The 14,198-nt window shown below is 43.5% G+C and overlaps 1 protein-coding gene across 4 annotated transcripts in view; it reads right to left on the reverse strand.

Moving 5' to 3' along the window:
• Window positions 1-10,705: 10,705 nt before the first annotated feature.
• The window catches only part of LOC139374955 (stonin 2), a 52,070-nt gene continuing 48,577 nt past the window's right edge, over window positions 10,706-14,198 (reverse strand). For 3 of the 4 annotated variants that reach the window (XM_071116229.1, XM_071116230.1, XM_071116231.1), the window contains one exon: window positions 10,715-14,119. In XM_071116229.1, coding sequence (XP_070972330.1) covers window positions 14,030-14,119 — 90 coding nt within the window. In that variant the 3' untranslated portion in view covers window positions 10,715-14,029. Of the gene's footprint in view, window positions 14,120-14,198 lie in introns of all 4 variants that reach the window. The other variant, XM_071116228.1, reaches the window with a different exon arrangement.

Raw genomic sequence — 14,198 nt, forward strand, 5'->3', positions numbered from 1 at the left:
CATACCAGTCTACTGTACCTTTTTTTGTTTACAGATGAACGTGGTTTATTGGACATCCTCATTATCAATCTTCAAGTCTTACCAGGAGACTCGCAGTGCATAAATCTTCTGCAAGACGTCAATGAAGTGGGTTGTGAAGAACATCGCCATAGCACCAAAGCCTGCTAAACCAGCTGCCATTACCCGACACAAGAGGCTCACCTGCTGAAGAACATTCGACCAACACTACATCCATATTCAGTTAAACTGATGCTGTAGTATTATATATGGTAGAACGCCTAATATGGTCACAACTGTATTGTGGTATAGATATTGCTAGCTGTTGTACATATGTACTGTAGTTAATGGTGTTTTATATCATATTTTTTAGAAGTATATTTACAAGTGACTAAATGATTGCAGCTGCATCAGAAACCAATGAAGTGCTGACTTCAACTTCTGGATAAATTCATTGTGATATTCATGATATGTATTTGGATAAACTAGCTTAAATCTGACTGCCAAAACAAATGATGCAGGTAGCTGGCGTATCATTTCAACTGAAACTTTGTTGGCAAATCAACATGTTTCAGTAAAACAGCAGATTAGTCTGTCAATATAGCAAATAAGAAGACATGTCTTGTATTCAAGACAAAGTTTTTTTTGTGAATGGCAGACATAAACAATCCATGTCTCAAGTCTTAAAAATCCTTCTCTAACCTGTCTCCTCCCCTTCGTCTGCACCGTTTGAAATGGATTTAACAAGTGACATCAATAAGGGATCATAGCTTTCACCTGGATTCACCTGGTCAGTCTTACTGACACTTGTGGCTGCTTCGCGTGATGTATTGTTGTCTCTACCTTTTTGCCCTTTGTGCTGTTGTCTGTGCCTAACACTGTTTGTTTACCATGTTTGTGTTGCTGCCATGTTGTGTCGCTACCGTGTTGTCATGTGTTGCTGCCATGCTGTGTTGTCGTCTTAGGTCTCTCTTTAGGTAGTGTTGTGATGTCTCTCTTCTTGTGATGTGTCTTTTGACCAACTTTCATTAGATTTTTTTACTCCCAGCTCCTGTCCCCGCAGGAGGCCATCATTGTAACTAAGAATTTGTTCTTAACTGACTTGCCTAGTTAATTAAATAAAAGGTTACTTTTTTAATATAAATATCATGGAAAGAGCATGTTCTAAATGTTTTGTATACTCAGTGTGCATTCAGTAGAAGAAAGCTATACTACTAACGCTGATAAAAAATACAACAGTTCTACAAAGGGAATACTTCCATATGCTGTGTTTGTGTGGTGCGGTGAGGTGTTCGGAGTCACTTTTGATACAAGGGGAGATAGTTCCCATAACAACAATCACATCTCTTGAGAGTCATCAACTTATTTGTATCCAAGAGGTACTGTATAGTCTGTGAGAGAAAGAGGAAAACGCTATTAGATATTCATGGGCAATCATTGTGTACTGTCTGTATTCCTACTATAGCAGCATTGTGTTAGAATATGAGACATCTGACAGACACATTCTAGCTAAATACAACACACAGGTATAATTACTCCAAGACTAAGATGAGTCATGAAGCCAAAGTCATTCCTTTACTCTCCACCATCAACACATTTATCCAGTTTTGCTGTGAAACACCTTTGGCAGCAATTACAGCCTCAAGCTGACTATAGCATGCCCCTTGCAAAATTCGAAGATGCAGAAACGTGAGACCACGTGGCTGTTTTATGAAAATATGGCCAAGGAAACATTTCTGGTTGGTCTTTTTTTTTTCTTTACAGAGAATGTTAAACAGTTAGGAAGGAAGAAACACGGGATTGGGTGAAGCAGCAGCAAATATGTTGAATGAGCAACTATTGAGCACGGGGAGCCTCACAAGTTTGACGAAATGACCTTGTATCTTGGTTTAGTACAGCTATTTACTTTTGTAGCTCTTTGACAGGAGCACATTTTTTTAAGTAGTTATACATAATTATAAACTGGGTGGAACGAGCCCTGAATGCTGATTGGCTGACAGGCATTGTACAGTATATCAGACTGTATACCACGGGTATGACGAAGCGTTTCTTTTTACTGCTCTAATTACGTTGGTAACCAGTTTATAATAGCAATAAGGCACCTCGGGGGTTGGTGGTCCATGGCCAATATACCACGGCTAAGGGCTGTATCCAGGCACTCCGCATTGCATCGTGCTTATGAACAGGCCTTAGCCATAGTATATTGGCCATATACCATACCCCCTCGGGCTGTATTGCTAAACTGTCCTCTCCAAGTATGGCTGGAATTTAGGCCGAAAGGATTTTGAGAAATGTCATTGGTTGACAATAGGGCCTATGACATTGGCCAATGTCTCGTCTTGCGCTGAGCAAATGTCAGCTCTCAACAACGATTGGAGAAGTGTTTAAAATCACCAGTACCACATCTTTATGATTTATATACAGTGGAAGTCGGAAGTTTACATACACCTTAGCCAAATACATTTAAACTCAGTTTTTCACAATTCCTGATATTCAATCCTAGTAAAAATTCCCTGTCTTAGGTCAGTTAGGATCACCACTTTATTTTAAGAACATGAAATGTCAGAATAATAGTAGAGAGAGTGATTTATTTCAGCTTTTATTTCTTTCATCACATTCACAGTGGGTCAGAAGTTTACATACACTCAATTAGTATTTGGTAGCATTGCCTATAAATTGTTTAACTTGGGTCAAATGTTTCAGGTAGCCTTCCACAAGCTTCCCACAGGAAGTTGGATGAATTTTGGCCCATTCCTCCTGGCAGTTGGTGTAACTGAGTCAGGTTTGTCGGCCTCCTTGCTCGCACACGCTTTTTCAGTTCTGCCCACATATTTTCTATAGGATTGAGGTCAATCAATCAATCAAATGTATTTAGAACTGATGTCACAAAGTGCTGTACAGAAACCCAGCCAAAACCCCATACAGCAAGCAATGCAGGTATAGAAGCAGGTCAGGGCTTTGTGATGGCTACTCCAATACCTTGACTTTGTTGTCCATAAGCCGTTTTGCCACAACTTTGGAAGTATGCTTGGGGTCATTGTTCAATTGGAAGACCCATTTGCGACCAAGCTTTAACTTCCTGACTGATGTCTTGAGATGTTGCTTCGATATATCCACATCATTTTCCTTCCTCATGTAGCCATCTATTTTGTGAAGTGCCCCAGCCCCTCCTGCAGCAAAGCACCCCCACAACATGATGCTGCCATCCCCGTGCTTCACAATTGGGAAGGTGAGCTTTGGCTTGCAAGCCTCCCATTTTTCCTTCAAACATAACAATGGTCATTATGGTCAAACAGTCCTATTTTTGTTTCATCAGACCAGAGGACATTTCTCCAAAAAGTACGATTGTTGTCCCCATGTGCAGTTGCACACTGTAGTCTGGCTTTTTTTATGGCGGTTTTGGAGCAGTGGCTTTTCCCTTGCTGAGCAGCCTTTCAGGTTATGTCGATATAGGACTCATTTTACTGTGGATATAGATACTTTTGTACCTGTTTCCTCCAGCATCTTCACAATGTCCTTTGCTGTTGTTCTGGGATTGATTTGCACTTTTCACACCAAAGTATGTTCATCTCTAGGAGACAGAATGCATCTCCTTCCTGAACGTTATGATGGCTGCATGGTCCCATGGTGTTTATACTTGCGTACTATTGTTTGTACAGCTGAACGTGGTACCTTCAGGCTCTTGAAAATTGCTCCCAAGGATGAACCAGATTCGTGAAGGTCGATTTCTTTTGATTTTCCCATGATGTCAAGCAAAGAGGTACTGAGTTTGAAGTTAGACCTTGAAATACATCCACAGGTACACCTCCAATTAGCCTATCAGAAGCTTCTAAAGCCATGACATAATTTTCTGGAATTTTCCAAGCTGTTTAAAGGCACAGTCAATTTAGTGTATGTAAAAACTTCTGACCCACTGGAATTGTGATACATTATAAGTGAAATAATCTGTCTGTTGGAAAAATGACTTGTGTCATGCACAAGGTAGATGTCCTAACAGACTTGCCAAAACTATAGTTTGTTAACAAGAAATTTGTGGAGTGGTTGAAAAACTAGTTTTAATGACTCCAACCTAAGTGTATGTAAACTTCTGACTTCAACTAAATGTGAGAATGCTGTTCATTGACATTCAACACCATATAGTACCCACAAAGCTCATCACTAAGCTAAGGACCCTGGGAGTAAACACCTCCCTCTGCAACTGGATCCTGGACTTCCTGATGAGCCACCCCATAACAACACGTCTGCAACACTGATCCTCAACACTGGGGCCCCTCAGGGGTATGTGCTTAGTCCCCTCCTGTACTCCCTGTTCACCCACGATTGCGTCGCCAAACACGACTCAAACACTATCATTAAGTTTGCTGACGACACAACAGTGGTAGGCCTGATCACCGACAATGATGAGACAGCCTATAGGGAGGTCGTCAGAGAACTGCCAGTGTGGTGCTAGGACAACAACCTCTCCCTCAATGTGAGCAAGACAAAGGAGCTGATCGTGGACTACAGGAAAAGAGGTGCCGAACAGGCCCCCATTAACATCGACGGGTCTGTAGTGGAGCAGGTCGAGAGTTTCAAGTTCCTTGGTGTCCACATCACCAACAAACTATCATGGTCCAAACACACCAAGACAGTCGTGAAGAGGGCACGACAACACCTTTTCCCCCTCAGGAGACTGAAAAGATTTGGCTTGGGTCCCCAGATGCTCAAAAAGTTCTACAGCTGCACCATCGAGAGCATCCTGACTGTTTGCATCACCACCTGGTATGGCAACTGCTCGTTATCTGACCGTTAGGTGCAACAAAGGGTAGCGCATACGGCCCAGTACATCTCTGGGGCCAAGCTTCCTGTCATCGAGGATCTATAGACTAGGCGGCGTCAGATGAACGCCCAAAAAATTGTCAGAGACTACAGTCACCCAAGTCATAGACTGTTTTCTCTGCTACCGCACGGCAAGCGGTACCGGAGCACCAAGTCTAGGACCAAAAGGATTCTTAACAGCTTCTACCCGCAAGCCATAAGACTGCTGAACAATTAACTAAATGGCCCCCGGATTTTTCACATTGACACCCCCTCATTTGTTTTTTTACACTGCTGCTACTCACCATTTGTTATCTATGCATAGTCACTTCACCCCTAACTACATGTACAAATTACCTCGACTAACCTGTACCGCCGCACATTGACCGGTACCGGTACCCCTGTATTTAGCCTCGCTATTGTTATTTTATGATGTTACTTTTTATAATTTTTTACTTTATCTTATCTGGTAAATATTTTCTTAACTCTTTGTGGAACAGCACTGTTGGTTAAGAGCTTGTAAGTAAGCATTTCACTGTAAGGTCTACACATGTATTCGGTGCATGTGACAAATAAAAGTTAGACTTCGTTCCATTCATCCCTTTCCAATGACCCCGTCCTCCTATAGCTCCTTCCACTAGCCTCCTTTGGTAAAATAACAATCTAGGTGTTGAAAGATCTGGGGTGTAATCATTATGGAAACCGTTTACAGTTTAACAACCAAACGGAAGCAAACCGAGCCAAACAATAGTTTCTATTGGACAAATTCAGGTAGGTCCCTCTTCGTTTCGTTTCATTTGCTTCCGTTTAAGAAACGTTTTGCAACAGAATTGGCGTAATGAATACATGCATGTGTCAGCAACGCCTGGGCAGATGAATGCGCCCTATAAAATACAAGATTGGGCTTGAAGAGTTTCTCACAGGACTGACCGTTTGCTTGCTGGTAGTTCCCTCTAGTGGCCAGGCCCTGCCATGACTGGGGAAACTGCCAGACTAAATATACAGTATATTGTTTATCTCGCACTGTTGCTTGTAGGCCCAATTCAAGTTACCTATTTATTCATGTTCAGATGAGAGCTCACATTTGTACGTATTAGCGATAGTGGTTCTTTGCACTCATGGTTTGACCATGTCATTAAGTTAACTTATTTTGCCTAAAACACACTGTGTTAGTGTTAGTGTGATAGTAACATCTATCCATGGCAGCTTGACAGTCCCCACATAAAAGGAAACGAGCAGCATGGAGGCCTCACAGAGCAAACACAGCAGGGTTGTTTAAAACATATTTTAAAGGTGTGATGGCTCTATAACATAGTACGTCTGGGGAGTGCACCAAATCAGAGTTGGATGTATTCACCCTTCCATTTACACAAACATTACCGAGAAAAATACATACATTCAAATACAGCCTCTCAGCAATCTCGGATAAAGCACATTTGGAGTTCTTCATAGCTGGCAATGGTGAAGATGATGTCGATCTGAATAATACCTTGCTATACCTAAGTGAAAACAGTCACTAAACCTAATGGAACAAATATTGACACCGGAACACCTGTAGGTCTTATCAATTATCCAATAGTAAACATGTTTTCACACAGGTGGATGTTTCCTTGGGTAATCGTTTAATCAGTCAGAGAAGTAGAAACGTTACATAACCATATCAAGCCTATTATAGAAAGCATTTTGAATTATGGTGCTGACACTCTGGGGACGCAATTTTCAGCGGGTTTGTTTTCCAAGGACACAGCGAGGGGCAAATTAACGTGACCGACCCTGCAAGGTCTAACAGCGGACTGACTAAAGGGGCTGCAAATTCACCGGATAGTGCAATATTTGGAATCATTGGACTTAAATACAGTGACATTTTATTTTAAGAGAAACTCATGTTGAATGGTTCGGACATTAAGATTCGCCTGGTGCGTTGTAAAAAGATGAGTTTTGTCTGATGGGTGTTTCGGGGATGTACGTTACCGTATTCACATAGTTACTTTCTTGACAAAAAGTGACGCTGATACTATCTCCAGTCGGGAAACTTGGACATCCCCAAGCTGCAAAGTAACCAATCGAAAGGGTGTATGAAGACAATTAGTTTAGCTTCAGGTAACCGCGTGTGTAATCGAGATAATTGGTTTCTAGGACCACTATCAAAATGCATAGTTATCGGTCTGGTGGACAATGATAGTTTTACAGGATCATATAATAAGAATCCTTTGAACTTCAAACATTATCATTTGGAATTCATGGCTATGTATGGAGACGGACAACAGTTTTGAAGCAAACCATTCCAGCCAGATTATGGTTCAGGATCATCAGTGCGTTCATTTTAACAATTGGCCTTGGCTTCAGGGAAACACTTAAAGGATCAAGCATTGGCTATTGATAGGTCAGACTTCTTGCATGGTTATGCTTTGAATGCTTTCAACTTTACACCAGACGAGGAGTGTGGACAACAACTCTCCTTGATCAAGTCAGGAAATGTTCGAGTTGAGGTTAAGGTTTAGACAACCCGTTCCACATACACAATATATACAAAAGTATGAAGACACCCCTTCAAATTAGTGGATTTGGCTATTTTAGCGACACCTGTTGCTGACAGGTATATAAAATTGAGCACACAGCCATGCAATCTCCATAGACAAACATTGGCAGTAGAATGGCCTTACTGAAGAGCTCAGTGACTTTCAACGTGGCACCGTCAAATTTCTGCCCTGGCCATCTGTAAGTGCTGTTATTGTGAGCTGGAAACCGCGAAGTGGTAGGCCACACAATCTCACAGAACGGGATTGCTGAGTGCTAAAGCGTGTAGAGTGTAAAAATTGTCAGTCCTCAGTTCCAACACCCACTATCGTGTTCCAAACTGACTTTGGAAGCAATGTCAGCACAAGAACTGTTCATTGGGAGCTTCATGAAATGGGTTTTCATGGCCGAGCAGCCGCACACATGCGTGGAGTGGTGTAAAGCTCAGCGCCATTGGATTCTAGAGCCGTGGAAACAGGTTCTCTGAAGTGATTAATCACACCTTCTGGCAGTCCAACGGCCGAATCTGGGTGTGGCGGATGCCTGGAGAACGCTACCCTCCCCAATGCATAGTGCCAACGGTAAAGTTTGATGGAGGAGGAGGAATTATGGTCTGGGGCTTCATTTTGGAATGAGATGTTCAACAAGCAGGTGTTCACATGCTTTTTTGTCATGTAGTGTATTTCCTGAGCTTTCCAATATCTCCTAGATATAAGACAGACACCTCTTATGATACATTTTTTTTTTGCCATTTATGAATGTGTTATTCATTGTGTTTCTCTGGGCTATCGTAGTAAAGGCCCAATTCAATATCCCCTCCCCCAACCTCCTAGACTCACAGGGGTTAAGAGATGTGCAAAGATTGGTGGAATCTTATTTTAAAAAATATTCACAGCTGTAATGGTCGCCAAAGGTGTTCCACCAAATATTAACTCTGGGTGTGAAGACATACGCAATCAATAAGTATTCATGTTTTATTTTATATTAATTAGGACATTTTTCTAAACCGTGAAGATTGTGCAAGGGGTTTGTAGACTTTCACTAGCGACTGTATTTAACCTATTAGTGTATTTGTATGGGACCATGCTCATGTGGATCTTTAATATTCTAGACACGTGGAGTCTATAATTTGCAACCTGACCAGCTCTGCCAAAACTCAGCGATCCAAGGAGGTCCTTTGGGACACCTTCAACCCCTGTGAGATCGTGATGAGCCTGGGGTTCATGCAGGTGTCGGTGGTCAGCCTGCTAGCCGTCCTTGCTAACCTCCTGGTCCTGTTCATCCTGCTGACCAGCCATGACAAATCATCCACTTCCCACCTATGCAACCTTGCCTTGGCAGTTCTCCACATGGGTGTGTACCTCCTGCTCACATCATCTGTGGACCTCTACATGCGCTCCCAGTACCACCACTACGCCATCGACTGACGCCGGCTGCCAATTGGCCAGGGCGCTCACAGTGTTCGCCAGCGAGCTGTCAGTCTACACGCTGACCGCCATGTAGCGGTGCTAATGCTAGCTGGCTGGCTGCTGTGCATGGTGTTAGCTACAAGAGAGTTATCGGTCTGCTCATGGACACAGACTCGACCGCCCGCCATGGTCTACGTGGTAGCCCTGCTTGCGCAGAATGTGTTGGCGTTTGTGGTGTGCGCGTGTGCTACGTTCACAAACATATGGCCGTGCACATCTTCAATTTGTGTCTGGCGCCCATCTCCTTCTTATGGACTCTCTAAAAGTTCAGAAAGAGCAGTCTCTATTGATGGTACTTGTTCATTCAGGTTAGATCCAACAAGCTCTTCTCAAGTAGTTCCCTCATGCATCTCTCTAATGGTTTTTGGTCTCCCCCTTCCTCTGCCTTCCACGGGGATGTCCTGATGCTGCTGAGCCGTGTGGGTCTGTGTTAACACCAGGCCCAGCTCTAACGAGGAGCACAGCGCGTCATGGACAACTCCGCTGGGGGCAAGAGGAGCAAAGGGGTCCCTCGTCCTGGAACCCAAATCCTGGCGCTCCTCAGAAGCAGAGAACATAGACACACCAAGGAGCAGGTCATCGAACTGGAGGAATCCAAGGTGTTGCCACGCACCAGGGAGAATGAGAACCAGAGGCTGGATTCTATTGGTTCTCCAGTTGATTGGGGGCGGTGGTTCCCGAACCTCGTACTATGGATGACCCGGTAAAACAACATATTTCACTGCATCTAGCCGGTATGACAATAAAACATTTATTTTTATGATGACCAACCAGTTTGTAAATGTTGAATTGAGGAATCAGATTTGACAATAGAAATCATTTATATCTTGTGTAATTTGTTTTATTCATGTTGCATATAGAACTTCTGAGTTGACTGGAACTGGACTAGAATGGAACTGAAGCAGGTAACCAAGTGGGGCGGCAGGTAGCCTAGTGGGGCGACAGGTAGCCTAGTGGGGTGGCAGGTAGCCTAGTGGGGTGACAGGTAGCCTAGTGGGGTGACAGGTAGCCTAGTGGGGCGACAGGTAGCCTAGTGGGGCGGCAGGTAGCCTAGTGAGGCGACAGGTAGCCTAGTGGGGCGACAGGTAGCCTAGTGGGGAGACAGGCAGCCTAGTGGGGTGGCAGGTAGCCTAGTGGGGCGACAGGTAGCCTAGTGGGGCGACAGGTAGCCTAGTGGGGTGACAGGTAGCCTAGTGGGGTGACAGGTAGCCTAGTGGGGCGGCAGGTAGCCTAGTGGGGTGGCAGGTAGCCTAGTGGGGCGACAGGTAGCCTAGTGGGGCGACAGGTAGCCTAGTGGGGCGACAGGTAGCCTAGTGGGGCGACAGGTAGCCTAGTGGGGCGACAGGTAGCCTAGTGGGGTGGCAGGTAGCCTAGTGGGGCGAAAGGTAGCCTAGTGGGGCGACAGGTAGCCTAGTGGGGTGGCAGGTGGCCTAGTGGTTAGAGCGGTGGGCCAGTAACCGAAACTGGAGCAGGTAACCAAGTGGGGCGACAGGTAGCCTAGTGGGGCGACAGGTAGCCTAGTGGGGTGGCAGGTGGCCTAGTGGTTAGAGCGGTGGGCCAGTAACCGAAACTGGAACTGGAGCAGGTAACCAAGTGGGGCGACAGGTAGCCTAGTGGGGCGACAGGTAGCCTAGTGGGGTGGCAGGTGGCCTAGTGGTTAGAGCGGTGGGCCAGTAACTGATCAAATCCCCCGAGCTGACAAGGTAAAAATCTGTCTCTGAACAAGGCAGTTAACCCACTGTTCCCCGGTAGGCCGTCATTGTAAATAAGAAGAAAATGTCGCTACTCACAGATTGTGTGAAGAACAATGCAACAGAGAACAAAGCAACAGCAGAGAAAGGAATTCGCAAGAATTGCTAGTGTGTATTCTAGGATTGTCGAAACTGTCTGTCTCCTGGAGTTAGTTTTTTAAAAAAAAGCAATACTCAAAAGAGAAAAATATATTTAATTCCTTTTTCCAGTTTAAAGTATCATTTTCAGCAAATATACCTCTAGCATTCTTGAGTACTCCAATTGGATCTGTCAAAGGTACAGATCTTATCCGTCTAGTGTTGCAGAATGGATTATTTACAGGTTGCAGCTAATGATATAAACAGTTGCCATGTACGGAACACAAAACCATGTTACCAAAATAGACTAATCCCATGACCCACAATGCATCTTTTTAGGTACACAGAAGCAGAGCACAGTCATATGGTGTTTTGTCATAAAGAATAAAAATAACAATGTTGTTGTTGTTATTTTTCTAAGGAGTTCAAGTTTTCTTGGAAAACCATTGAAATGTACTGGGCTTATACAACAGGCTTTTCTTCGAAAATCAAATGAGGTCTCAAAAGAGGTCTAGATATCTTGAGCTTGAAAACATATTTTCAAATTATTCAAATGTTCTATTGTATATGATTTTCTGGACTAGTTTCCCATCCAGATCTGGATGTACCCATTTCCATGTTTTTTTTTCTTTTTTTCTCAGAGATGGTAAACTGGGTAACCCAGATCCCGTTAAGACCTATTTTCTAACATTCCACTCACTTGACAAAATTCTACATGAAAAACTTGTTAATCATCTAGAAGAAAAAATATATAAACTATTCACTCTCTATATAATTACAATTAATTATTTCATGTTTCCTCGCTACAAGAACACATTGTGCATTGTCCTAAACAACAACAACCCCCCCTCCCCCCCTCCCCCACTTATCAGTACATTTGTTGAGTTTGATTTATTGCGCTGTTCGAGAACAAAATTCCCTCTGCTAAGGGACGTTTTGAGATGCTTCAAGTAAAGGCCATTTTCATAAAGAAGCATTTTTTTGCACAAAATGTACCAACTGAACGACAACAGTAACCTACAATTGTGACCAACTACACAACGGAGCAGCTAGAAAAAAGTGGACATCAGTGTTTAGACCTGCAGGTGATGTCCATTGCAGAATATAGTTATGTTTTGTACATACAGTAACTTGTTCACATTGAGTCAATGTTAGTAATACGGATGGATGCACATTGTACATGTAAAGCACATTTATAAAAACAAAAAATGTATTTCAAAAAAAAAAAATGCTGCAGTTTCCAAGTACAGCCAAAATAGCCAAACTACAGTATGTTGTCATTAGCGTATTAGAACTTTGCATCATCATCATCACCAATTGCAGTATTGAGTGTTGTTAACTTACGGAAAGACTGGTTAAGACGACTATGTGAAATGACAGGACCGAAGTACCTGTAAGACCTTTTGGAAGAACATTCAACTTTGCGAGAGAGAAAAGCAGAAAGCATTTATGCTTACCTAACACCTGACTGAACACAAGAGCATTCAGTCGAATACTGAACCAACACTGACACTGTAGGGGAAATAAAAAAAAAAAACAACTGTTGAAAATACATAGTACTAGTAAGTTTCAAGGTCTACGCTGCATGAAAGGATATATTTTTTTTTTTATCTAGGTGGCATATTGAAGAGCCATTTTGTCTCTACTATGTAAACTAATATAAGCCTCTTAAATATATTGATTGAGAATTGTGTGGAAGGTCAATGAACACTGAAGCAAACACGTACTGTAGAAGCACATTAGCTAGTGCTTCGATTAGCCTCAAGAGTGCATGAAATCCACTAAGACTGTAATGACTGTACTCCTGGCACTTATTTCACTTATCTCAATGTCCTGGTTTACTGAAATGCCAGGCTTTACAATGTCAGACTAATCCCCATCATACCGCAATATTTGACTCTCACAGACAATCATCTGTTCTGCGCAATGCATTTCTATCTGAACGATCTGTAACGTTGCCCTTGCTGTACCCCAATGGGGTAAGACCACAAGGCCAAGCCGATCCACTCACAATAAATTAATCATCATATAAAACTAATAGCTCTCCCTCAGTAAGACGTCTGCCCAAATCAGCATTTTTAAGAAAATAAACAAAAGAACAAAGCAAGATCCTCCAGTCTAATGAGTTTCCCTAGTCTACAACTAGTCTAAGTCCAGTCTATATCCAGTTTACATCTAGTCATATCCATTCTACAACCAGTTTAGTCCAGTTTATATCTAGTCTACAACAAAGCAGAATCTACACTCACCGACCAGTTTATTAGGTACACCCATATAGTACCGGGTCGGACCCCCCTTTGCCTCCAGAACAGCCTGAATTATTTGGGGAATTCTACAAGGTCTCGGAAACATTCCACAGGGATGTTGGTCCATGTGGACGCGATGGCATCACGCAGTTGCTGCAGATTGGATGGCGGTATATTCATGCTGTGAACAGTCCGTTCCATCTCATCCCAAAGATGCTCTATTGGGTTGAGGTCTGGGGACTGACTAGGCCACTCAAGTAAACTGAACTCACTGTTCAATGTTCCAGGTAATGATTTTCCACTCCTCAATTGTCCAGTGTTGGTGATTGCGTGCCCACTGGAGCGGATTCCTCTTGTTTTTAGCTGATAGGAGTGGAACCCGGCGTGGTCGTCTGCTGCAATAGCCCATCCATGACAAGGACTGACGAGTTGTGCGTTCCGAGATGCTGTTCTGCTCACCGCTGTTGTACTGCGCCGTTATTTGCCTGATTGTGGCCCGCCTGTTAACTTGCACAATTCTTGCTGATTCCTTCAAACTCTTTGATCAACAAGCTGTTTTTGCCCATAGGACTGCTGCTGACTGGATGTTTTTTGTTTGTCGCCTCATTCTCTGTAAACCCTAGATACTGTTGTGCGTGAAAAGCACAGGAGGCTGGACATTCTGAGATACTGGAACCGGCGCGCCTGGCACCGTCGATCATAATACACTCAAAGTTGCTTAGGTCACTTGTTTTGCCCATTCTAACAATCAACTGAACAGTAACTGAATGCCTCAATGCCTGCTTTATATAGCAAGCCATGGACACGTGACTCACTGTCTGTAGGAGCGATCCATGTTTGTGAATGGGGTGGTGTACCTAATAAATTGTCCGGTGGCAGTACATCTAGTCATACCAGTCCACGACCCGTCTATAACCAGTTGGTCTAGTGTAGATCTAGTCTATGTCCAGTCTACGACCACTAGACCCATTCTATGTCAAGTTGATGTCCTATCGAGAATCAGTTATGTCCAGTGTACATTCAGTCTACATCCAATCTATGCACAAACATCAGCCAACTAGTCCTCCGGTACAGTTCTTCAAAGTGCAAAAAGTGACTTTTCTCCCTTCTCCTGTGAAAAAAGCAGTCATCAAATCCTCCCGCCCTCTCTACATCCATCTGTCTGTGTGTGTGTTCACTGCTGTGCACATTCTCCAGGCTGGTCCTGGTCCAGTGTAGGGGTGCTGCTCTCTGAGAGGCCGCCTGTCTTCTGTTCTATAGGCACCTGGGGGACAGGAGGGGCGACATGGTCAGAAAGGCAAAAAACACAAGAACACCTATGGAGGCCTACTGCTTATAAGCAC

Source organism: Oncorhynchus clarkii, chromosome 19 (assembly GCF_045791955.1).
Source record: "Oncorhynchus clarkii lewisi isolate Uvic-CL-2024 chromosome 19, UVic_Ocla_1.0, whole genome shotgun sequence".
NCBI lineage: Eukaryota > Metazoa > Chordata > Actinopteri > Salmoniformes > Salmonidae > Oncorhynchus > Oncorhynchus clarkii.